The sequence below is a fragment of the Meles meles genome, chromosome 18 (genome assembly GCF_922984935.1).
Source record: "Meles meles chromosome 18, mMelMel3.1 paternal haplotype, whole genome shotgun sequence".
Classification (NCBI taxonomy): domain Eukaryota; kingdom Metazoa; phylum Chordata; class Mammalia; order Carnivora; family Mustelidae; genus Meles; species Meles meles.
In genome coordinates, this window is record NC_060083.1 from 45,880,705 (window position 1) to 45,904,872 (window position 24,168).

At 38.3% G+C, this 24,168-nt stretch overlaps 1 protein-coding gene across 7 annotated transcripts in view; it reads right to left on the reverse strand.

The window, feature by feature from the left end:
- GPATCH8 (G-patch domain containing 8) overlaps positions 1-24,168 on the reverse strand; it is a 105,521-nt gene that overhangs the window by 16,407 nt on the left and 64,946 nt on the right. For all 7 annotated transcript variants that reach the window (XM_045984538.1, XM_045984545.1, XM_045984541.1 and 4 more), the window contains one exon: positions 8,348-8,491. In XM_045984538.1, the coding sequence (XP_045840494.1) occupies positions 8,348-8,491 (144 nt within the window). The remainder of the gene's footprint in view (positions 1-8,347; positions 8,492-24,168) is intronic.

Here is a 24,168-nt window from a genome sequence, read left to right on the forward strand (position 1 = left end):
ACTACGTGGTGAGAAAAGAAAAAGACCAGGAAAGAACACAGAAAGCCTCAGTACTAAACTACTCAGGGAAAGAAGACTGTAGCTGAATGATTAAGGAAATCCAAGTTACTGGACATTAGATGTAAATTCTTTCTTTTAGCACATGTTCATCAGTAAGTTATGACAATATATGCTTATTAAGTAACAGAGAAAACCAAATGTTTGGTAACAGAGAAAACTAAACGTTAATGCTGCCTGTAGATACTGAAAACATCAGAAGAAAGCAGAGTAGCACACATTCTTTCTTGCTGGCTAAGAGTAGTCCTAGTTAGTCAGTTATGAAATACTTACCACTTATGCCCAATTATTTTGCAACACAATGACTATTAATATAATTTGGTGAATAACAAATTAATATGTCTTAAAGCTATTATTAAATATTCATTTCAATATGTTCAGGAATTCAGCAAAATGCCTTAAAACGTGATCTATTTCTGCAGAACCAGGGTGCTTGCTTTACCGTTTTTTTCACACACCTATGTATATGTACATATAGTCACCATCACCACCACCAAATTTTAAGCTGCATGAAGTTTTGAGATACAATTCACATAGCATAAAATTCACCCATTTAAACTGTAAAATTTAGTGGGTTTCTCAGAGTTGTGCAACCATTAACACTATCTAATTCTAGAACATTTCCATTACTCCCAAAGGAAGCTCCATGCTCATTAACAGTCACTCACCATTACCCCTTTCTACCCAGTTCCTGGAAACCTAATATATGTTCTCTACAGACATGCTTATTCTAAACTTTTTATATAAATAAAATCATACAACATGGGGGGGGTTGTGACTGGTTTGACTTAGCATAACACTTTTGAGGTTCGTGCCTGCTATATGTATCAGTAAGTCATTCTTTCTTACTGCTGAATAATATTCTATTGTACAGATGTACCACATTTTGTTCATCCATTCATCAGTTGGTACGTATATGGGCTGTTTCCACTTTTTGGATACTATGAACAATCTAATACACATTAAAAAAAAAAAAGAATTTATTTTTTGACAGAGAGACAGAGAGAGAGGGAACACAAGCAGGTGGAATGAGAGAGGGGGGAAAGCAAGCTTTCTGCTGAGTGGGGAGCCCAATGTGGAGCTCAATCCCAGGACCCTGGGATAACAACTCAGCTACCCAGGTGCCCCTCCTACGCACATTTACTTGTGCACATATATTTTCATTTCTCTTGAGTATATGCTGGTCATACGGTAAACTCTATATTTAACACATTTTGACAAACTGCCGAACTGTCTCCCAGAGGGGCTACACCATTTTACAACTCTACTAGCAATGTAGGAGTGTTCCAGTTTTTTCATATCCTCTCCAAGGATATGTGTCTCTCCAAGACACATGGTACTGTGTCTTTTAATTCTGGCTATCCTAATGGGTGTGAAATGGTATGCCATTGTGGTTTTGTGGAATAATGAGTATGAAATATTACTATATATGGCGTGCCTGGGTGGCTCAGTAGGTTGGATGTCCAACTCTTGATTTTGGCTCAGGTCATGATCTCAGGGTTATGGGATTAAGCCCCATGTCAGGCTCTGTGCTCAGTGGAGAGTCTGCTTGAGGTTCTCTCTCTTACTCTCCTTCTGCCTGCACTGCCCACCCCATGCACATGATCTCTCTCTCAAGTAGATAAAAAATTCTTTAAAAAATATATATATCTATATATAGATTGATCTACATCTACATAGCCTTCCAGATCACATCTGGAGGCAAAGGTATGCTCTCACCGTAAAATTTAAAGGAGCATAATTCCTAAGAACAGCTTAGGCTTATAGCAAACAGAACAGCAGCATCTCAGTTCAGAGCTCTCTTTTCAGGACTATCACTCACAGACTTATCATTGTTTCTTAGGCTGCTTTACCTTTTCAGACTACAATAGAACATACAGCCCTCATGCAATAATCTCCACCACAGTGCATAACTCTGATAAATATAAACGTAGAGGGGCAGAAAACAGGCTGAAAAGTACAGAACATAAATAGGGTAGAATCATTTTTATTCATACTGGGAAAGTGTGCCAAGATAAAGAATGGAGTTAGAAATTCCTAGGAAGAAAATATAGGATTTACCAGCAAACTAAGTTCCCAAATGCAGTCTGTTTAGGGTCACCCCTGCCTGCTCACAAAAGCAGACAGTTTCTCTAAAGAGAAACAGTTTTCCAAGGTTAACTAGATTGTGATAGCTGGATGTAAGAAGTCTACCCCCAAGAAAAGCAGTGGTAGTGAGTATATAAGATTCAACAAGTGAAAAGGCTCAAAACATGCCCAGGTTTTGGAAGACTAGCCAAATGATGTCAATTCTCTTATATTAAGCAAAATAGTCCCGAAGAAAATAACATACACAGTGGTACAAACTTTCATCTCCCTGCTACAGGTTATTAAAATAAAACTATAATATGCTCAAATTCTTAGATGCATTCCTCTTATCACACTTGCTTTGCTTCTGTAAGCATAATCTCTTCAGAAGTGACATATGCTATTTAAGTCAACATTTGTGAAGCGTTGGGATTCATAAATACTTCATGGTTTTCCTAATCTATTTCACGACTTTATTTTATTTTTATTTTTTTAAATTTATGTGACAGAGAGAGATCACAAGTAGGCAGAGAGGCAGGCAGAGAGAGAGGAGGAAGCAGGCTCCCTGCGGAGCAGAGAGCCCTATGCAGGGGCTCGATCCCAGGACCCTGGGATCATGACCTGAGCCGAAGGCAGAGGCTTTAACCCACTGAGCCACCCAGGTGTCCCAATTTCATGACTTTACAATTACCAATTTATGGTTTTCTAAGGATAAACATTTCATAAACACATGAAATACAGGTATTAGTGTAGAATATCTTCACTGGCATCTAGTCTTGGTGGTTTCACTTCTTTTCTTAAGTTATTTTAAAAATAAATGCGATGCCCAATGTGAGGCTCAAATTCACAACTCCAAGATCAAGAGTTGTATGCTCTACCAACTGATCTAGCCAGGGGCCCCTGTGGTTCATTTCTTTTAGAAGGATTCATTTTCTTTTTAATTTTAGCCCTAGAATTATTTCTCAATTTTACTTTTTTAAAAATTCTTTTAAAAATTTACTTTCGTGTTTCCCTTGCCCTGAATATCAAAGTAGCACCAAAAAAAGAGAACTCAGTCTGAATTTCCTCAAATCTATAGTGGCTTGCCAGAGGTCCAATTGGTTTTGATACGCTTCCTGTCCTGAGGCCCTATGTACCAAGCATACAGAGGATCAAATGCAGTAAAGATCTTGAGAGGCAAAATGCAACCAGTAAACAGTGAATCTTCAAGTGGAAAGTGACTCCAAACTTGAATGAAGGCCACGTGAAGTCCAAAAATGATTATTCCTTCCATCACCAAGGAATTTCTCAGACCTTATTTCAATTGAGAACCTACTTCATTTTTGAGTAATGAGGAAAACTCTAAAATCTCTGTTCCTTAGTAATACATATTACTTGATATTGTCACAGTCAACTAAAAGTAAGCAATGCTGTCAAAAAGTAATTGTAACAGTTTAGACAAAGTTAACTAAATTATGCAGTAGTAGATTCCATTTTGTAGAGCAGTCACTGATGGCTGTTACAGGCTTACTCTGTTTTAGTTCAGCTATTTAAAGCTCATAAAACCGCTACTTTTACAGTTGACACAGACATGGTACCAAATGAGATTTCAGTGTTTTCAAAAAAACGTAAAAGGAGTCTCACACTGAACTGATTTTAGCAGAAAGAAGAGGCAGGCTGAAAGGATTCTCTCCTCTGACCAAGACACTGATTTTTTGTACAAGTAAAAAGAATTTCTCAAAGCTGCTTTACTGTACCAGATTTTGATAGTTGGATCAGACTACCACAGGTAGTTCTCGAACTGCAAAGCTGGCCCCTTAAAGAGGAAGAAGGAGGCAGCTTTTCAATGTGCTACTTCCCCAGTGTCGATTAGAATGCTGTGGGTGGAAGCCTGTGTGGAGAGAAAAGGAAGGTACAGGCCTGGGTCACAAACCCAAATGTCTAGAGGGATTTGACAGTTAATATAATGAGTCATACAAGTTGACGTAAGAGAAAAGATTATGTGGAACCACAGCTAACTGAAGGTTAGCACGTACCTGTCTGAAGAAATAGCAACTATTCAGCTTTAGCCAATTGTTGTATAAAAATGTAGGCCCGGTGTTCTTAGCTATTTCAATTTTTCAAGGTAAGTATGAATTATGTAAAATCTCATTTTAAAAGCTGGGAACCAACCAAAATTAAAGGGAAAAAAATCTATACTGCAAAGGCCAGACAAAATACATCTATGGGCCAATTTGTGATCTCTGGCTTATGCACTGGAGGCTGGTGAGGAGGACCCTTAGTGCCACAAATAAAAGAGAGTAATAAAAGGAGAATCCTGACTAGGTAACAAGGCACCAAAGAAAGCAAAACAAAAATAACAACAAAAAACAGTGTTAGAAATAAGGCACTATTATTGTGTTGCTACAAATGTACTTTCAAGAAAGAGAATGCTCTTTACAGTTTGAAATTTAGGCCCTATGAAAACTCAAGAAAATGGTTTCCATGGTCATATCCACTAGGAGACATGTTTTTAGATATACAAAATAATGAAAGAGGCGAGGAGGTAGAGAAAGAAGAATGTTTAGTTTCAAAGTAATTTTGACTGTACTATAATTAAGCCAAGAGGGACAGAAGATAGATACTAATATTCATTAAGCACTGAGACATATCAGGACTGAGTTATATAAAAAGGAATCACAGACTGGGCTATCTCTTGAGGAATGGAAGGGCCTTCCCTTCAAAATGTATTGAAATTATCACCTTAAAATGAGGGTTAAACAGCTGACAAGAGCCAAAATGTCTCATGAGCTTTTTCATCTTTGCAGATCTGGCTGGGTCTTAAAATTTGTGGATTAATGACCTTCTTCACAAAAATCTTAGAAAATTTGAGAAAAACTAGAGTAGTGAGCATCATATAACAACCCCCCTCCTCCCAAATCACCACAAATGAGGGTGACTATGTAGCCTTCTTCTGAAGCTTCATGAAGATAAGGGTTACGTTCAGGATCCTGTCTATACTAGTAGTTTACCACTAACATGATAGATTATTTCTCTGGAAATTTTTAATGGTGAAAATCTGACGGAAGATGCAAACTAGGGATTACTCATATAGGGTTGAATATACTTACCCATTATCTCAGATTCATAATAATCCTGTGTGCCTTCCTGGAAGACAAGACAGGGCGTCTTTATGATTTTAGAGCATGAATATGGAAAATGGTAGGTCCATTTGTATGGTAAGTTCATGTCCGTCAAAGAGGAATGAAAAACAGGATGCACCTCCTCTTAGGGATTATTTAGCTGTGTTCTACCAAGGGGATTAAAGGCTCCTTAGATATTCTAAGTACGGGGAAGAGTAGAACTTTAAAAAATTTAGTACTGTGCATTTTCTGGTTTATATATCTATAGCATTGCTTCAAGATTCTAATATTTGCACTAAGAGAGCAGTATAAAGAAAGATGAAAAAGCTTACATTTCAACCAAATAAAGAACACTCCACCAAGAGCAAACAGAACAATAAACTCATATTATTGCTGTTCTTTTTTTAATACCTAGGAAGGCGCTTTTGATCATGGTGAAGAAATAAGCTCACATACATTCATTAATCATACCAGCTAAAGACTTCTTTCTAGACCAAAGATCACAGACATATTTCTATATTCATGGAAAGGTAATCCATAAGTTCCCTATAAGATATCCTCACTTTTGTATTTTCATTTTGATGATAATCTAAAAAGAAAAACAACAACAAAAACAAACAAACCTGGAGTAATAAATATTCAGCATCATCTAGATGAGTATTTTATAAAAGTTTAGAACACAACTGGGGACTTAAAATGATAGTGATCTGTTTGTACCAAGCAAAGGCCAAATGATAGCACAATACCATATGTATTTGATAGTTTTTCAGTAATCCTAACAGAACAGAGTTTCTCAACCTCAGCATTTATTGACATTCTGGGCAAGGTAATTCTTTGTTGCAAGGAACTTTTTAGTGCGTTGTAGGATGTTCAGAAGCACCCCTGACCTCTACCTACTACATGCCTGTAGCACCACCCTCCTAACTGTGGTAATCAAAAATGTCTCCAGGCAGCGTTAAGTGTTCCCTGGAGGACAAAATCTTCCCATGTGGAAAACCACTGTAATAGAGAAAAGCGGAGAGAGAAGTGGGTCATCCCAAAATGCAGAGGAGAATAAACATGCCAAATTCAAAAGAACCAGAGCTGCAACAATTACTACTACTCTCAAAAGTTGAAAGCAACATCACTAAAACTTGTTGTCGACCACATTAATGTTGTCAGTAAGAATTTCACTAGTTCTGTACTTCTGCTCAGATTTAACTTGTAAATCTGTTGTTTTGATAGATTTTTTTTCCCTTTAAAGGGCAATATAAACACTGTTCAAGTTTGAATGACAATTTTCCTGATTTTTTCCTAACAGAAACTTTACTCAAGAGACTTCTCTTTAACTGAAAATGTAACCTTTTAAAATTCCTTTTGGTGCCTAAAGTTTCTTCTGGAGTCTTCTAATTTGTCCCAGACAATTTTTTTTTTTTTTAATTTTAAGTAAGGTCTACGTCCAATGTGGGGCTGGAACTCACGGCCATTAGATCGAATCACATACTTGACCAACTGAGCCAGACAGGCACCCTATCACAGTTAATACATTTTTAAACAGATTTTATTTATTTATTTGACAGACAGAAAGATCACAAGTAGGCAGAGAGGCAGGCTCACCGCTGAGCAGAGAGCCTGATGTGGGGCTTGATCCCAGGACTCTGAGATCATGACCTGAGCCGAAGGCAGAGGCTTAACCCACTAAGCCACCCAGACGCCCCTATCACATGACTGAAGAAATTCTCAAGAGCCCAAAAAGGCATTTATGTGTTTAGATGCTAAATGTCCTTCTTAATTCCATAAAAAATAACCCCCCAAATTTGAATTATATATACACTGAGAAGGTTGAGAAGTTACTGGATAAGCAGTATTTGTTGTTATAACTCTTTCTTTCTTGACACATCATTCTTTGAAAAAGTAAGATAATTGCCAAAATAACTTGGCCATATATATCGCAATTTTTACTTCTTCAAATTAAGCAGAACTGAGAGTATAACAATGTCCAAACGTGTATAAAAAGTTCAAAGCTGTGTTGAATACAACTCTACTAGTGGAAGAATCTTAAATTGGTTAGGTGTGGTTAAATGTGGAAGAAACTATTGCAAAAAGTATAAGAGGCACAAACTATCCTTGTGCCGGTAAAACTTAATAAAGCTTGCCCTTTACCTGTGCACTGAAATGTACGGCTAGTTGAAAGACAAAGCAAAGGTCAAAAAAAAAACCATTGGTTCAACAGATCCACTTAAAGAGAGCATTCTAGCAATGCTCATAAATTTTACAAGTTTAACAAATACAAATACCAAATCTCCAAAGACTTAGCAAGTTCTACTAAAATCATCCCAAATCAAATGGCTCAAAATTCTTTAATAAGCCAGAACTGTACTATAAGAAATTAAAGATTCGTTTCTTCCTTCTAAAATCCCCCCTGGGGAATTACTGCTACCTTCTTTATGTGCGTAACTAGTTAGGTACAATTTTATTTTCTAAACCAATGAAAGAAAAAAGAAAGAAAGAAAGAAAGAAAAGACTGCAAAGAAAGTGTAAACCACTTTTTAGCAAGCTCTTCAACATGCAGCATCAGAGGGTTTTTTTTGTTGTTGTTGTTCAAGTTAAGATAGCATCTAATTCTGTTTTTCTTTTCAAGATTTATCTATCTTCCAAGGCATACCAAATAACAAAACTGACTTACCGATAGGAAACAGTAGCCAATAAAGCATGAATATATATATATATATATATATATATATATATATATATATATACAGAGGATGAAGTGATCAGAATCTGGGATAATTGTTCAAAGATTAACATGTTTGGAAAGAGGGAGAAAGGGAAACAAAGCTCCTAGTGATCCTCAGTTGAACTACCAAATTAAACACAAATACAGAAACCACTCAAAGCCAAAAACTTTATGAAGATTTATAAAGCTCACAATTCTTAACTCTACATAAATTCTCAGAGGTCTGTCAGGACTTCTGTCACTGAAAAAAAACCAGGTAAGTCAGATGGACCTCAGATAAAGACTAGAGATATAAGAAACCATAGTCACAAAGTTTTTTGGGTAAATTTATAAAATTCAATAGTTATAACAAAGTTTTTTTGTTGTTGTTGTTTTCGTTTTTTTTTGTTAGCTAGCAATTTCTCACCTGCTTGTGTGCATGATCGTAGGAGTTGATATGGTTGTCAAATTCCTGATGTTTCTGATACTGCTTATCACAGAGTTCACAGTAGAAGTTGGCTCTGAGGTCTTCCAATGCTTTGGCAATTGCCTTCTCTTTGTCAACATAATCCTATAAAAGCCACAAAATACAAACAAAAAATTAAGTGGGTAGAATTTAAATGAATGTTATAAAGAGGCAGTCTTACCTAAAAAAGAAAAGGGGGCTTATTTAGCAGTTCCAATAAAAGTCAGTGGAACATAGTGGCAATCTGGCAGGGTGATTTGTGTGTGGTTGTACTGATAGATTTCTTTTTTTGTAGACATTGTATTTTATCCAGTAAACTTATACTATTAATTAATCCATGTGTTTATCATGTATGGGATCCCATTAATGATAAAGGATTTCAGGCAACTTACTGTATTATCTAAATCAATAGCTGTCTTCAGGGACATCTGGGTGGCTCAGTCCATTAAGCATCTGCCTTCAGATAAGGTCATGATCTCAAACTGATTGTGGGTGATCTTTTTTTTTTTTCCTGGATATTTTATGGGTCCGGAGATCGAGTCCTGCATCTTGCTCCTCATTTGCTTCTCCCTTTCTTCTGCCCCTCCCTCTACTCATGCTCTCTTTCTCCCCTCCCCTTCTCTCTCAAATAAATAAACTCTTAAAAAATTAGTTGTCTTCAATAGTCTTTTTAAGATATATTTAAGAGAGCGTGCATGTGCACGCACACACATGCATGCACACAAGCAAGGGGAGGGGCAGAGGGAGAGAAGCAGACTCCCTGCCGAGTGAGGAGCCCAAAGACTCAGGGCTTGATCCCAAGACCCTGAGATCATGACTGGAGCAGAAACCAAGAATGAGATGCTTAAGAAACTGAGTCACCCAGATGCCACCAAAAAGAATTTAATTTTTACTTTGCTTTTTGGCATTATGGTGTCATCCCCTACTCCTACTCCTGGAAAACAAACAAACAAATCAGAAATAAACAACACAAATTTTTTTTTTGAAAGTAGGATCCAGGCCCAGCATCAGTAACATCCAATGTTGGGCTTGAACTCACAACCCTGGGATCAACAACTGAGCTGAGATCACAAGTCAGACATTTAACTGATTGAAACAGCCAGGTACCCTAAAAAACACAATTTTTATGGCATTGTAGAAACCATAGAAATAAGTATAATCCCCAAAAGAAGCACTACAAAACAAAACAGAGCAACTTATCATCTGAAACTCAAATCAGGGCTGTGATGTGCAAGGTCTCTTCTTAGGACATGTGGGCAACACTGGAGCTTGGTGTCTCAGCAAGATGGGGGTGCTAGATCAGAAAAGCCTCATTAATAAATGAAAGAACCTATAACTGGGCTGGAGAGTAGCCAAGGACCTCTGCATTTTGGCAGAGGGAATAAAATACACTCTCAGAAAGCATCCTCCAGTTTAGCCCTTTAACATTTTCCTAGATTAAGATCAATAAAACAGGGGTTACAATCAAAGATTACTGGACACACAGAAGAGAAAATAAATCTATCTAAAGGGGCCCTGGGTTGCTAAGATGGTTAAGCATCTGCCTTTGGCTCAGGTCATGATCTTAGGGTCCTGGGATCGAGTACTACATCAGGATCCCTGCTCCTCGGGGAGCCTGGTTCTCTTTCTGCTTCTGTCTCTCTCTCTCTCATGAATAAATAAATAAAATCTTAAAATTTAAAAAAAAAGAAAGAAAAAAAGAAATTTTTTTTTTTAAAGATTTTTATTTATTTATTTGACAGGCAGAGATCGCAAGTAGGCAGAGAAGCAGGCAGAGAGAGAGGAGGAAGCAGGCTCCCCGCGGAGCAGAGAGCCCGACGCGGGGCCCAATCCCAGGACCCCAAGATCACGACCCAAGCCGAAGGCAGCGGCCCAATCCACTGAGCCACCCAGGCGCCCCAGAAAGAAAGAAAATTTAATCTGTCTGTAAGTGAAAGTCACTGGAAACAAGCAACAGATTTAGGCACCCCAAATCTCAGATACTGGAATAGTCTGTTAGAGAATATAAAGCAATGATAAAATGTTTAAAATATAAAATGGAATTAAAACAATGAGCAAACATAAAACATATTTTAAAAACTAGGCAAACTATAGGGGCACCTGGCTGGATCAGTTGGTAAGAGCACATGACTCTCAATCTTGGGCTTGTGAATTCAAGCCCCATGTTGGGTATACAGATTGCTTAATTTTTAAAAATATAATCCTTAAACAAAAAACTGGGGTGCCTGGGTGGCTTAGTTGGTAGAGCGCGTGACTTGATCTCAGGATCACGAGTTAAAGCCCTATGTTGGGTGTGGAGTCTGCTTAAAAACAAAACAAAACAGAAAACAACAACAAAAACCTAGGCAGACAATAGAAAGAACAAAATGAGACTTACATTATAACTGAGAAACCTAACTGTAAAAAATAAACCAAAAAATTAATCAGCTATTTAGAGGATGGATTAAAAAAGCAGACCAGATACAGCTCAAAAAAGAAATTGGGGGGTGGGGGTGGGGTACACAGGGTGGTGCCTGGATGGCTCAGTTGGTTAAGCATTTGTCCAACTTTTGATCTCAGCTCAGGTCTTGATCTCAGGGTCATGAGTTCAAGCCCTGCACTAGGCTCTGTGCTGGGCTTAATAAAAAAAAAAAATTAAAAAACGTAGTAGGGAGGTGAAAATGTTCTGGATTTAGATGGTAGCAATGGTTGCACAAACTTACAAAATATATTAAAAACCAATGGACACCTTAAAAAGGTTGAGTTTTATAGTACGTAAATTATATATCAATTTAAAAAAGATGTAGTAAACAAAAAGAAGTAAGGACTGAAATTACTTAGAATGTGGCAGAGATAAGCAAACAGATAATGTGAAAAAGAGGTCTAGGATTCATGAAGAATATAATAAGAATATTAACACGTGTATAACTGGAATCCCCAAAAAAGAGAACAGACAGCATAGATGGGAAAAATACCTGAAGATTGAAAGGCTAAGGATTTTTTCAAATTAGTAAGACAACTCCAGATACAGGAAGCACAAAGTATACCACAAAGGCTACATAAACAATATGCACCTAGACACGCTGAGTGAGACTACTACAAAGGGAAAAAAGACCATCAAATCATAAAATATCCAGGAAAAAAAAAAGATCACCCACAATTGGTTTGACAGCAGTTTCAAAAGCAACAGAAGGTAAGACAGTGTGCTTCAGCGGGCTGAGAAAAAATACATGTCATTCGTATAACAAATGACCTATTTTTCACAAATGAAGAAATGAAGAGTTTTACCGCCAACAGATTCATTAAAAAGAATGTTTCTAAAGCAGTATTTCTGAAATCACAGATTGTGACTCACCAATGGATCACAGCATTAATTTAGTAGATTGTAACAAGCATGAAAAGGGGAAAAAACAGCAAAACAGAGTGTATTTCACATAAGACTAAATACTATCTTGTAAAACTTTTGTTTCAGGGGCGCCTGGGTGGCTCAGTGGGTTAGGCCTCTGCCTTTGGCTCAGGGCATGATCTCAGGTCCTGGGATCAAGCCCTGCATCAGGCTCTCTGCTCAGCAGGGAGTCTGCCCCCCCCCTGCCCCCACCCCTGCCTCTCTGCCTACTTGTGATCTGTCAAATAAATAAATAAAATTAAAAATAAAAAAAACCTTCTGTTTCAGTTTTAAGTGGTGGCAATAGTAAAGGTATTTCTTACTGTGGGCCTGAAAGTCCCGACTTCCTGAAGCATATGCTTTAGGGAAGGAAAATGATGCCAGTAAAAAGGTCTGAAATCTGAAAGTAAATGTTAAGCAACAAAATATATAGATATAACAACAAAAACAACACCTAGTTTGCAGGACTGAAAAAGGATAAAAGTTAAATGCTAGCTATAATGGCCAAGTATAACAGAAGAGGGCGTTCAAAGTTCAAGTGTTCTAGAGTCTTTCTACTAATTGAGATACAGTTAACTTTGGACTTTGTTAAATTAAGCATATTTACATTAAAATTCCAAGGATAATTATTAGAAGGCTAGAAATAGTAAAGGGGGGAAAAGTAAGAAAACTTCAATTTTATCAAGGTAAACAGGTCAGAAAAATCAGGAAAACAGAAGTTAAAAAGACAGACTGATAAATAATCGCAAGAAACGTAAATGTACTAAGAAGCTTCCAGAAAAACAGAATCCAACTATATGCTGATTAAAAGTGATACCCCTAAAACACAAGGACTTAGAAAGTTGGAAGTTAAGGGATAGAAAAAGATATGCCAGGCAAATACTAACCAAAATAAAGCTAGAGCAACTATATCAATACTCAACTTTTTAACTTGGAAAACATTTTTTTTTCTTTAAGTAATCTCTACACCCAATGTGGGGCTCAGACTCATGATCCAGAGATTGAGAATCGCATGCTCTGCTGACTGAGCCAGTCATGTGCCCCATCTTTTTTAGACTTTAAGGCAAAAAGCATTACTTGAGACCGCAGCCAGTTAGAAGCTATTCTCCAAATAAGTTGCACAGTTAATCTGAAAAGCCAACATAGATACATTGCTTATCCATTGGTCTTTATGAGGTTTTGGCTAAAAACTACAAGACTGACCCAAAAAGGTGGTCCAATTTGCCTTACCAGTTCCATTTAAAAACTAAACATCAAATGACATCTCAAAACAAAGTAAGTACAGCTGAAATTTGAACAACATGGTTTTGAACTGCACAGGTCCACTTACATGATTTTTTCCCAATACAAAGTTTGAGCAATTTGCAAGAATTTAAAAAAAAAGATAAACCACACAGACTAGGAAAAAAAAAAAAAAGAACATTAACAGTTGTTAATGAATAAAATACATGTAGATACCAGTTTATCATTTACTACCATAAAAGATATATAAATCTACTATAAAAAGTTAAAATTTATGGGTGCCTGGGTAGCTCAGTCAGTTAAGCCATCTGACTCTTGATCTCAGGGTTGTGAGTTGAAGCCCTGCATTGGGCTCCACACTGGGCTTGAAGCCTACTTGAAAAGAAAAAGATTTATAATTTATCAAAACGTAGGTGCACACTTACAGACCTTCCATGACACGCTAGCAGAAAGAAATGTAAACGAATATAAAGACAATGTATTAAGTCATAACTACATAAAATTAAAATGTAGTACATGCTGTAATATTATGATTTCATAGGCATCTCTTGTTGCTACTGGGGTGAGCTCAAGTGTTACAAGTATTCACTTATAGCCATGTGCAATGCTAATCATCTCTGCATGAGCAGTTTGGCTCTCGGGCAAGCTCGGTATTGCAGTAAAAAGTGGTATCTCCCAGATCTTGTGTATTTTTCATTATGTTTAGTGCAATATCGTAAACCTTGAAGAACACAACAGGACCCATACAAAGTGCCACTAGTGATGCTTTAAGTGCTCACAAGCAGAGAAAAGTCATGATATTCTAAGGAAAATTTAAACTGCTTGATATAGACCACAGATTCACATCTCCAACAGTGGCTGCTTGCCATGTCAAGATTAATGAATCTTGAAATGTAAGTGTAAGGACCATTGTAAAAAAATAAAAGGAAATCCATGAAGCTGTCACTATAGCTATATTAGAAGGTGCGAAACGGTTTTTATTTTTATTAATCAATTAATTTATTGAGAGTTAGGTGGAGTAGAGGGAGAGGATTTTTTTAAAGTTATTTTTATGTCAGGAGCGAGCCTGTGTGCAGGAGCGAGCATACACACACACAAGCAGGAGGAGTGGCAAGCAGAGGGAGAGGCAGGTTCCTGGCTGAGCAAGGAACCTGCTATGGAATTTGATCTCAGGACCCTGGCGTCCTGACCTGAGCCGATGGCAGGTGCTTAACTGGCTGAGATACCCAGGTGTCCCACAGAGACAGAATCTTAAACAGGATCCATGCCTAGCGCAGAGACGGATGTGGGGCTCAATCTCCCAACTCAGCCAAAACCAAGAGTGGGACGCTTAACCATCTGAGATACCCAGGTGCTCCATTTTGTGCAAAACCTTTTAACCTCACATTGAAAATGTAGTTTTTTAACTACAGAGCGTGGGTGGCTCTGTAGTTAAGCGTCTGCCCTCGGGCTCAGGTCATGATCAGACTCCTTGGTTGGCGGGAAGCCTGCTTCTCTCTCTGCCACCCCCCGCCCCCCCCGCCCGCTTGTATCCCCTCTCTCACGGTCTCTCTCTCTCTGTGTCAAATAAGTAGGTAAAATCTTAAAAAAAAAAAAAAGAAAGAGAAGAAAATGCAATTTTTGTGTGGGTTTAGGATTGCTGTAAGAAAGGAATATGTACAGACTGAACAGTCTGTTTAAAAAAAGGTTCAAAAAAAGCCAAAGGGATTATATGACAACTTAAAGCAAAAGGTGAAGGATCTAAAGCTGGAGAATTAAAAGCCAGCAGAATATCACTTGGTAATTTTTTACAGAGGTTTGGCTAAAAAAATGTCAAGATAACAGGAAAAGTGGCTTCTGCCAACCAAAAGGAACAGACAATGCCTAGACACCATCAAGAAAAACACTGAAGAGAAAGGTTATCTGCCTGAACAAGGTTTGTTTGTTTGTTTTTTTTTTTAAGATTTTATTTATTTATTTGACAGAGAGAGATCACAAGTAGATAGAGAGGCAGGCAGAGAGAGAGAGAGAGAGAGAGAGAGAGGGAAGCAGGCTCCCTGCTGAGCAGAGAGCCCGATGCGGGACTCGATCCCAGGACCCCGAGATCATGACCTGAGCCGAAGGCAGCGGCTTAACCCACTGAGCCACCCAGGCGCCCTGAACAAGGTTTTTTTTTAAGATTTTATTTATTTGACAGACACAGATCACAAGTAGGCAGAGCAGCCGGCAGAGAGAGAGAGAGAGAGAGAGAGAGAGAGAGAGGAGGAAGCAGGCTCCCTGCCGAGCAGACAGCCTGACACGGGGCTCGATTCCAGGACCCTGGGATTATGACCTGAGCCCAAGGCAGAGGCTTTAACCCACTGAGTCACCCAGGCGCCCCCTGAACAAGTTTTTAATGCAAACAAAAGTACCCTATTCTGGGGAGGGGGAAATGTTAAAAGGACATTTATTAGAAAAGAAGAGAAGCAAACACCAGGATTAAGGTAGGAAGGGATAAACTAATACTACTGTTTTATGCAAATGCAGTGGGGTTTATGATTAGGATTGCCATTATCTATAAAACTGACCCCCAAGCCTTGAAGGGAAAAGATAAGCATTAGCTGACAGTCTTTCCGTTACAAGAAGAATGCTTTTTCTTGATTAGTACCATTGATGACTTCAGGGGAAGTCAGGAAGTAGTCCTTTTGATATTTATTTGACAATGCCCTTGGCCACCTAGAACCGGATGAGTTCACAGCAAAGACACTGAAATGGTCTATCTGTCCCCAAATACAATGTCTCTAATTCAGTCTCTAGATCAGGGGGTCATTACACAGTACACTATAGAAAGGACTGTCAACACTATGGAGGAGACCTCAAACGGAGGAGAACCTCAAAAAGGAGGAGTATTCCACTGAAGATGCCACTGTTGTTACAGAAAAAACCATGGAAGCCATAAAAGTTGAAAACAGTAAATTCCTGCTGGAGAAAATGGTGTCCAGAAGTTGTGCATGACTTCACAGGACTTAAAATACAGCCAATCAAGGAAATCACAAAAGAGATTATAGATACGGAGGAAAAAAAAAAAAAGATGGTGGTGGGGAAGGGTTTCAAGATATGGATTTTGAAGAAATTCAAGAGGTGACAGACACCACACCAGAGGAATTAATGGAAGATGAGTGCTTCCCAAACCAGTGCCAGATAATAAGGAAGGAAATGTAGAAGAAGCAATGCCAGAAAACAAACTGATGTTACACTATCTGGAGGAAGGGTTGGGATAATTCAAGACTGCTTCTGACTTTTTACCACACGGACCTATCTATGATATGGGCACTGAAATTAAAGCAAAGGATAGAAGACGATGTATAGAGACTTTTTTTTTTTTTAAGATTTTTATTTATTTATATGAGAGAGACAGAGAAAAAGCATGAGCAGAAAGAGGGAGAAGCCAACTCCCTGACAAGCAGGAAGGTCAACCTGGGGCCAGACCCCAGGAACTTGAGATCACAACCCCAGGACCCCAAGACCACAACCAGAGCCAAAGATGGATGCCCAACCGACTGAGTCACACAGGCGCTCTAGAAACGTTTTCTTAAAAAATGAAAAAGCAAGGAAGTCAGACAGAAATAATGTTATTTCTGTAAAGTTACACTAAGTAACTTCTATTTCCCCTTCTACATCTTCCACCCCTTATAAGAGAAACCAATCTCTCCTCTTCCTTCTCAATGTGATGAAAGTAAGGATGAAGACCTTTCTGATAATCCACTTCCACTTAATGAACAGTATATCATCATTATGCCATATAGTTAATAAACCTATCTCTTGTGTGTGTCTCTTTGTGTGAAAATGTAGTAACTATATGGAAAGACTTGCATGAGACTTTTTGTGTCATAATCATTGCCTAAGTATTCATTATGAAGGACATCACGTATAAGACTAGTATGCAAGTGGGTGGACTATTCTTACATAGGAATAAGGTTAAGTGACATCTGATAGGAAATTAATAATGTATTGGTTTATCTGCGATGGAACTAGAGGGTATTATGCTTAGCGAAATAAGTCAATCAGAGAAAGACAATTATATGATCTCCCTGATATGAGGAAGTTGGGAGGCAACAGGGGAGTTTGGGGGGTGAGAAAGGAATAAATGAAACAAGATGGGATCAGGAGGGAGACAAACCATAAGAGACTCTTAATCTCACAAAACAAACTGAGGGTTTCCAGGGGGAAGGGGGTAGGGAGAGGGTGGTTGGGTTATGGACATTGAGGAAGGTATGTGCTATGGTGAGTGCTGTGAAGTGTAAATCTGGCGATTCACAGACCTGTACCCCTGGGGCTAATAATACATTGTATGTTAATAAAAAAAATTTAAAAAAAAATAATGTATTGGCTTTCTTACTATTTTATAACTTTGCTTTCAAAGAATATTATGGTACGGTATGGCTTTCTCCCTTGTAACTGGAGAAGCTGAGTATAACCTCAGATAAAAATATATGTATTAACGGGTGCCTGGGTGGCTCAGTGGGTTAAGGCCTCTGCCTTCAGCTCGGGTCATGATCCCAGGGTCCTGGGATTGGGCCCTGCATCTGGCTCTCTGCTCGGCGGGGGGCCTGCTTCCCCCTCTCTCTGCCTGCCTCTCTGCCTACTTGTAATCTCTGTCAAATAAACAAATAAATCTTTTTAAAAAGATATGTATTAAATATAACAATGTTTCTACTACTTTATTATGAATATGACTGCTGTATGTCATAAAAACTTCATAACCATTCATTAGTGTATAGGCTAGACTACTGTGAAGCAACTGTATTGATTACATTAGACTAAAATGAAGCAATCATACCATTGCTTCTTCATTATCAATGCATGAACTGTTATACTTATAAATTGTTTCCCATATTATTTTTTCATTTTTGATGTCTAGTATTAGTAATAAGTATAATACCTACAGTGTTTTGTATCATATAAGACAATACTGATGTAGGTACTGACAGATGGTTCATCTTATAAACAGAGGAGGACATGGGACGCCTGGGTGGCTCAGTCAGTTAAGCCTCTGCCTTTGGCTCAGGTCATGATCCCAGAGTCCCAGAACTAAGTTCTATCAGTAGGGAGGCTGTTTATCTCTTTGCCTGATGCTCCCCCTGCTTGTACTCTATTTCTGTCAAATAAATAGATAAAATCTTTTAAAAAATAAAACAAATAATAAAAAATGATAAATAAATTATAAAAAAAATAAGAGGGCATAACATAGTATCAGTAAATACAGTACAGTATTGTAAATATATCTTCTCTTATTTTAATATTTGCTTTTTGCTAGCATACTTTATCATAAGAAACTATATAACACATATACAAAATATGTGCTAAGCAACTGTTTCTGTTATTGGTAAGGCTTTTGGTCAGCAGTGGGCTCTTACTAGATAGTTATTATGCATTTTTGACCACGTAGGAACCCCTGTGTTGTTCAAGGGTCAACTGTGTATACATTTGCTGTAAGGGACTACAGAGGAATGAGAAGAGGAAAGAAATGATAAATGATGACTTGTGAGCCATTTACAGCAGGGTTACATAAATCAGTCTCATAATTAGTAGATCCTTCCAGTTAACAGATCTGAAATTAAGTCTCATTTCCAAGGCTTCTAAAACTGGCTTTTCTTCTATTCAGTTTTGTATTTTCTGGATACACTTTCAGGGCAGTTCTATCATCTACCATTTCTCACATAAGCTATATAATCAGTAAACGAGAAAATGTTGCTGTATTTTGTGGAATGCCAGGATGAACCAGTTTGGATAAATTTATTAAAACTAAAAAGTGATTATACAGCACATGGTAATTTTTGCCATATTCAATCATTCACCTAATTTTTAAAAAGATTTTATTTATTTTAGAGCTAGGGCGAGCACAAGCAGGAGGAGGATCAGAGGAAGGGGACAAGCAGACTGCTCTGAGTGCAGAACCTTGAAATCATGACCTGAGCCAAAAATCAAGAGTCAGACACGCAGGAGCCATTCAGGTGCCTCTCACTCACCATAATTTTTGCTAAGCACCCTGGGCAGTTTCATTTTGTCTGGCTATTAAGTAACTTGTGGATATTCTTATCAGTGCTGGTTTTCTCAAGCTAGAAGTCAGAAAACTCACTTTCTCAACTTCCCTTAAAACCAGGGTTCAGACATGTGATCTTCCCATAAAATGTATCTGCATAAGACTTCGATTTAAAAGTGAGCAGCATATTGGGGCGCCTGGGTGGCTCAGAGGGTTAAGCCTCTGCCTTCAGCTCAGGTCATGGTCTCAGGATCCTGGGATCAAGCCCCCCATCAGGCTCTCTGCTCAGCAGGGAGTCTGCTCCCCCCCTCTACCACCTGCCTCTCTGCCTACTTGTGATCTGTTAAATAAATAAAATCTTAAAAAAAAAAACCCAAAACTTCTCTTATCTTAAAAAAAAACAAAAACTGAGGTTCAAAGAAGCAGAGCTACTAGCATGTCAGATCACAAGGTACATCCTATATCCCCTCATAAAACAGAAATGATAGTATATTAACTGCTATAGGACAGCGTAGGTAGAGACGGCAAATGGGAATTAGAGCTCTGCCTATTACTGCATCTGTAATTAAAGTAACAAGAATTTTATTCAAAACTGAAAATCAAGTAATATAAATACTATACAACTATATTTAATTGTATGCTACATACGAAGTATATTTACTAATATTAGGTGGTAGATGAAATGAAAGGGAATAAGACCTGCCATTTCTAAAGTAAATAATGGACACTAAAAGACAAAGAGCACAAAGGGTTATTTTATTAAGTTAAAGGGAAATACAGTCCCTCTATATCTACCTCTATCCCTATATTAAAAAAGAAAGAAAAAGCACCTAAATAAAATAAACCAAACCTATCTGTCACATAAAACGTAAAAAATTGGGGCACTGGCTGGTTTGGTCAGGTAAGCATGTGACTTTTGATCGTGGGGATGTGAATTTGAGGTTACTTAAAAATATAAATAATTAAATCATTAAAATTTTTTTCATATTGTAATGCAAAGCTAAACCCAACTCCATGAAAATTATAAGATGCACATCCAAAGCAAAGTGATTCAGAAAGATTGAACATAAAAAAACAAAGATGGGGCACCTGGATGGCTCAGTTGGTTAAGCATCTATCTGCCTGCCTTCCCCTCAGGTCATGATCCCAGGGTCCTGGGATGGAGTCCCACATCGGGCTCCCTGCTCAGTAGGGAACCTGCTTCTCCCTCTCCCCTACTTGTGTTCCCTCTCTCCCTATGTCTCTGTCAAGTAAATAAATAAAATCTTTAAAAAAGAAAAAAAATAATATTTAGGATTAAATTTAACAAAAGAAGTACAAAACTTAACAAATATTGAAAGAAATTAAAGAAGATCTAAAGATGGGGTGCCTGGGTGGCTCAGTGGGTTAAAGCCTCTGTCTTCGGCTCAGGTCATGATCTCAGGGTCCTGGGATCAAGCCCCGCATCGGGCTCTCTGCTTGGTAGGGAGCCTGCTTCCTCCTCTCTCTCCACCTGCCTCTCTGCCTACTTGTGATCTGTCAAAAAAATAAATAAAATCTTAAAAAAAAAAAAAAAAAGAGGAAGATCTAAAGAGGGATGCCTGGGTGGCTCAGGTGTTAAGCCGCTGCCCTCAGCTCAGGTCATGATCCCGGGGTCCTGGGATCAATTCCTGCCTCTGACTTCTCCCTCTGACTGTCGCTCCCTCTGCTTGTCCTTTCTCTCCCTCTTTTTCTGAGAAGTAAATGAATAAAATCTACAAAAAAAAAAAAAAAAAAAAGATTTGAAGAAATGGAAAAACATCCTGTATTCCTGTATTCATGGATTGAAAGATTTAACATTGTTAAAATGACAATACTCCCAAAACTGACCTACAGATTCAACATAATCCTTATCAGAATCACAGCTGATTTCTTTGTAGAAATCGATCAACTGATTCTAAGAATTGGGAGAGATCAAGACTAGCCAAAACAATGCTAAAAAGGAATAAAGTAGGAAGGCTCACACTTCCCAATAGCAAACCTTACTACAAAGCAACAATAAGCAAGATCGTGATTTTCTTTCTTTCTTTCTTTTGAGATTTGCTTATTTGAGAGAGAGAGAATCCAAAGCAGACTCCCTGCCAAGCAGGGAGCGAGACAGATGCAGGGCTCAATCTCAGGACCCTAAGCTGAAACTAACAGTTGGACGCTTAACCGGCTATGCCACCCAGGTGCCCAAGACCATGATTTTCAACAAGGTTCTAAGACCATGTGGTGAAGAACAATCTTTTCAACAAATGGCACTGGGACAACTGGGTAGCCATACACAGAAGAATGAACTAGAACACCTACCAAACATGACATACAGGTGGCTCAGTGGGTTAGGCCGCTGCCTTCGGCTCAGGTCATGATCTCAGGGTCCTGGGATTGAGTTCCACATCGGGCTCTCTGCTCGGCAGGGAGCCTGCTTCCCTCTCTCTCTGCCTGCCTCTCTGCCTACCTGTGATCTCTCTCTCTCGCTGTCAAATAAATAAATAAAAATCTTAAAAAAAAAATGTACTTCAAAAAAGAGATCAAGACTTAAATATAAGAACTATAACTTGAACTTCTTAGAAGGAAACACAGGTATAAATTTTCATGGCCGTGGATCGGGCAACGCGTTCTTAAATACAACACCAAAAACACAAGCAACAAAAGGATAATGGACTTCATCAAATTTTTAAAATTTGTGCATCAAAGGACATTTTCAAATGAAAAGACAATAACAAAATGGGAGAAAATATTTGCAAATCATGTATCTGACAAGGGTCTCATTTCCAGAATTAACAGAGAGTTGCTATAACAATAAAGGAACAGCTCAATTTAAAAATGGGCAAAAGATCTGAATAGATATTTCTCCAAAATAATAATAAATGGCCCAGTAAGTGCAAGAAAAGATACTCAACATCATTAGTCAGGAAAATGCAAATAAAAATCATGATCAGATACCATTTCATACCCACTAGGATGGCGATAAAAAAATGTAAGTGAGGATGTAGAGAAATAAACTCTCAAACACTCCTGGTGGGAATGTAAAATGGTGCAACCACTTTGGAACAGTCTGGCACTTCCTCAAAGAGTTACACATAGGAGTTACCATATGCCCAGCAATTCTATTCCTATGTAGATACCCAAGAGAACCAGAAAATATATTTACACAAAAACTTGTACAAGATGGTCACAGCAGCACTATTTATAGTAGCCAAAGAGCAGAAAAAACCCAAATGTCCATTAATTGGTGAATAATTACATAGACTATAATATATTCTTCAATGTAATATTCAGCCATAAAAAGGAAATGAAGTACTTACACATGCTATTAACATGACTGACTCTTGAAAACATGCTTAGTAAAGAAGTCAGATATGAAAAGCCACATATTGAATGATTCAACTTATATGAAATGTCCAGAACAGGCAAACCTAGAGACAGAACGTGGCTTTCAGGGAGAGAAGGCAGGGTGAGGAATGACTGCTGAAGAGTATGGGGTTTCTCTCTGGAGTGATGATAATGTTCTGGAATTAGTACTGATGGTTGTACAACACTGTGAATATGCTAGGGTCTTTAAATTGTATATTACACAATGGTAAATGGTAAATTTTATCTCAGCCAAAAAAAAAAAAAAATCTGAAAAAATGGAAGGGAATGATAAAACACAAAAATACAGTGCTTACCCCGAACAAGGAAGAAATGGAATACAATTATAGAAATCACTGATTATGTTCTTTTTCTTAAACTTAGAAGATGACACACAAGTATCTGTAGTTATTCTTTATTTATTAAAGATTTTCTTTATTGACAGAGGGGGAGAGACAGAGAAAGAGGGAACACAAGCAAGGGGAGTAGGAGAGGGAGAAGCAGGCTTCCTGCTGAGCAGGGAGTCCACCCAAGGAGGGGCTTGATCCTAGGACACTGGGATCACAACCTGAGTCGAAGGCAGATGCCCAATGACTGAGCCACCCAGGCACCCCTGTAGTTATTCTTTATATCTTACACATTTTTTAAAAAGATTTTATTCATCTGAGAGCCAGAGAGAAAGAGAGCATGTGCAAGCAGGAGGGGGAATGGGGAGGAACAGAAGGAGAGGGACAAGCCAACCCCACGCTGAGTGTGGATTCCAATGCGGGGCTTGATCTTAGGACCCTAAGATCATGACCTGAGCCAAAATCAAGATATGGATGCTTAACTGACTGAGCCACCCAGGTGTCCCTTATCTTACACATATTTTTAAAATAGCTTATGGGTATTTAATAAAATACTTAGGGTGTCAAAAATGGGACTGCATTTCTTCCCTGTTAAAATTTAAACCTATTTAAATTTAGAGCCAAACAGCTCTACAACCATCTGCAAATAGAATGGAAGGTGACATAAATGAGGCAGTGAATGTAGAGACTACCCTTTAAGAAGTTTAGTTCTAAAGACCTGTTAAAAGAGAAGATAGTAGCCACAGAGAATGGGAGTCAACAGAGGTTTTTTGTTGTTGTTTTTCCCTTCAGTTAGTGGTTCTCCTCCCCCACAAATGTGTGAGCATGTTTACTGGTGAAAGGAAAAGAATGAATAATGAGAGAGGCTGCCAATGTTAGGCCTTTTTTTTTTTTTTTTTAAGGATTTTATTTATTTATTTGACAGAAAGAGATAGAGAGTCCAAGCAGTAGGAGAGGGTGAAGCAGGCTCCCCGCTGATCAGGGAGCCTGATGTGGGGCTTGATCCAAGGACCCTGGGATCATGACCTGAACTGAAGGCAGGCCTTAACTGACTGAGCCACCCAGATGCCCCAAAGGTTACACCCTTTACAAAGATGTAAAGTTCTTTTATAAGATAGAGAGAGGTCTAAGATCCAGAATTCATAGGTAGGAATTATCCTTTAATGGACAGTGAAAAGGGGAGAAAAATTTAAGGACAGGAATATTTGGGCCCAAGTTTGATGGTGGTTATTACAGGCAGATGAATATACTCTGACCTGATGGTCCACATTTTGTTAAATTTTCTATTAAGAGTAAGGAAAGATGGAGGAAAGACAAGGGCAGTTGAAGAAAGATGAGGGCCTGAGAACCAATGCTTAAGAATGAAAGCTGAGGAGACTAAGCAGGAAATGACATATCAAAGATTACTTGGCAGTTCTGAGCCCAGTGAATCAGAACCACTCTCATACTGCACTACAGTAAAGATGTAGAAATG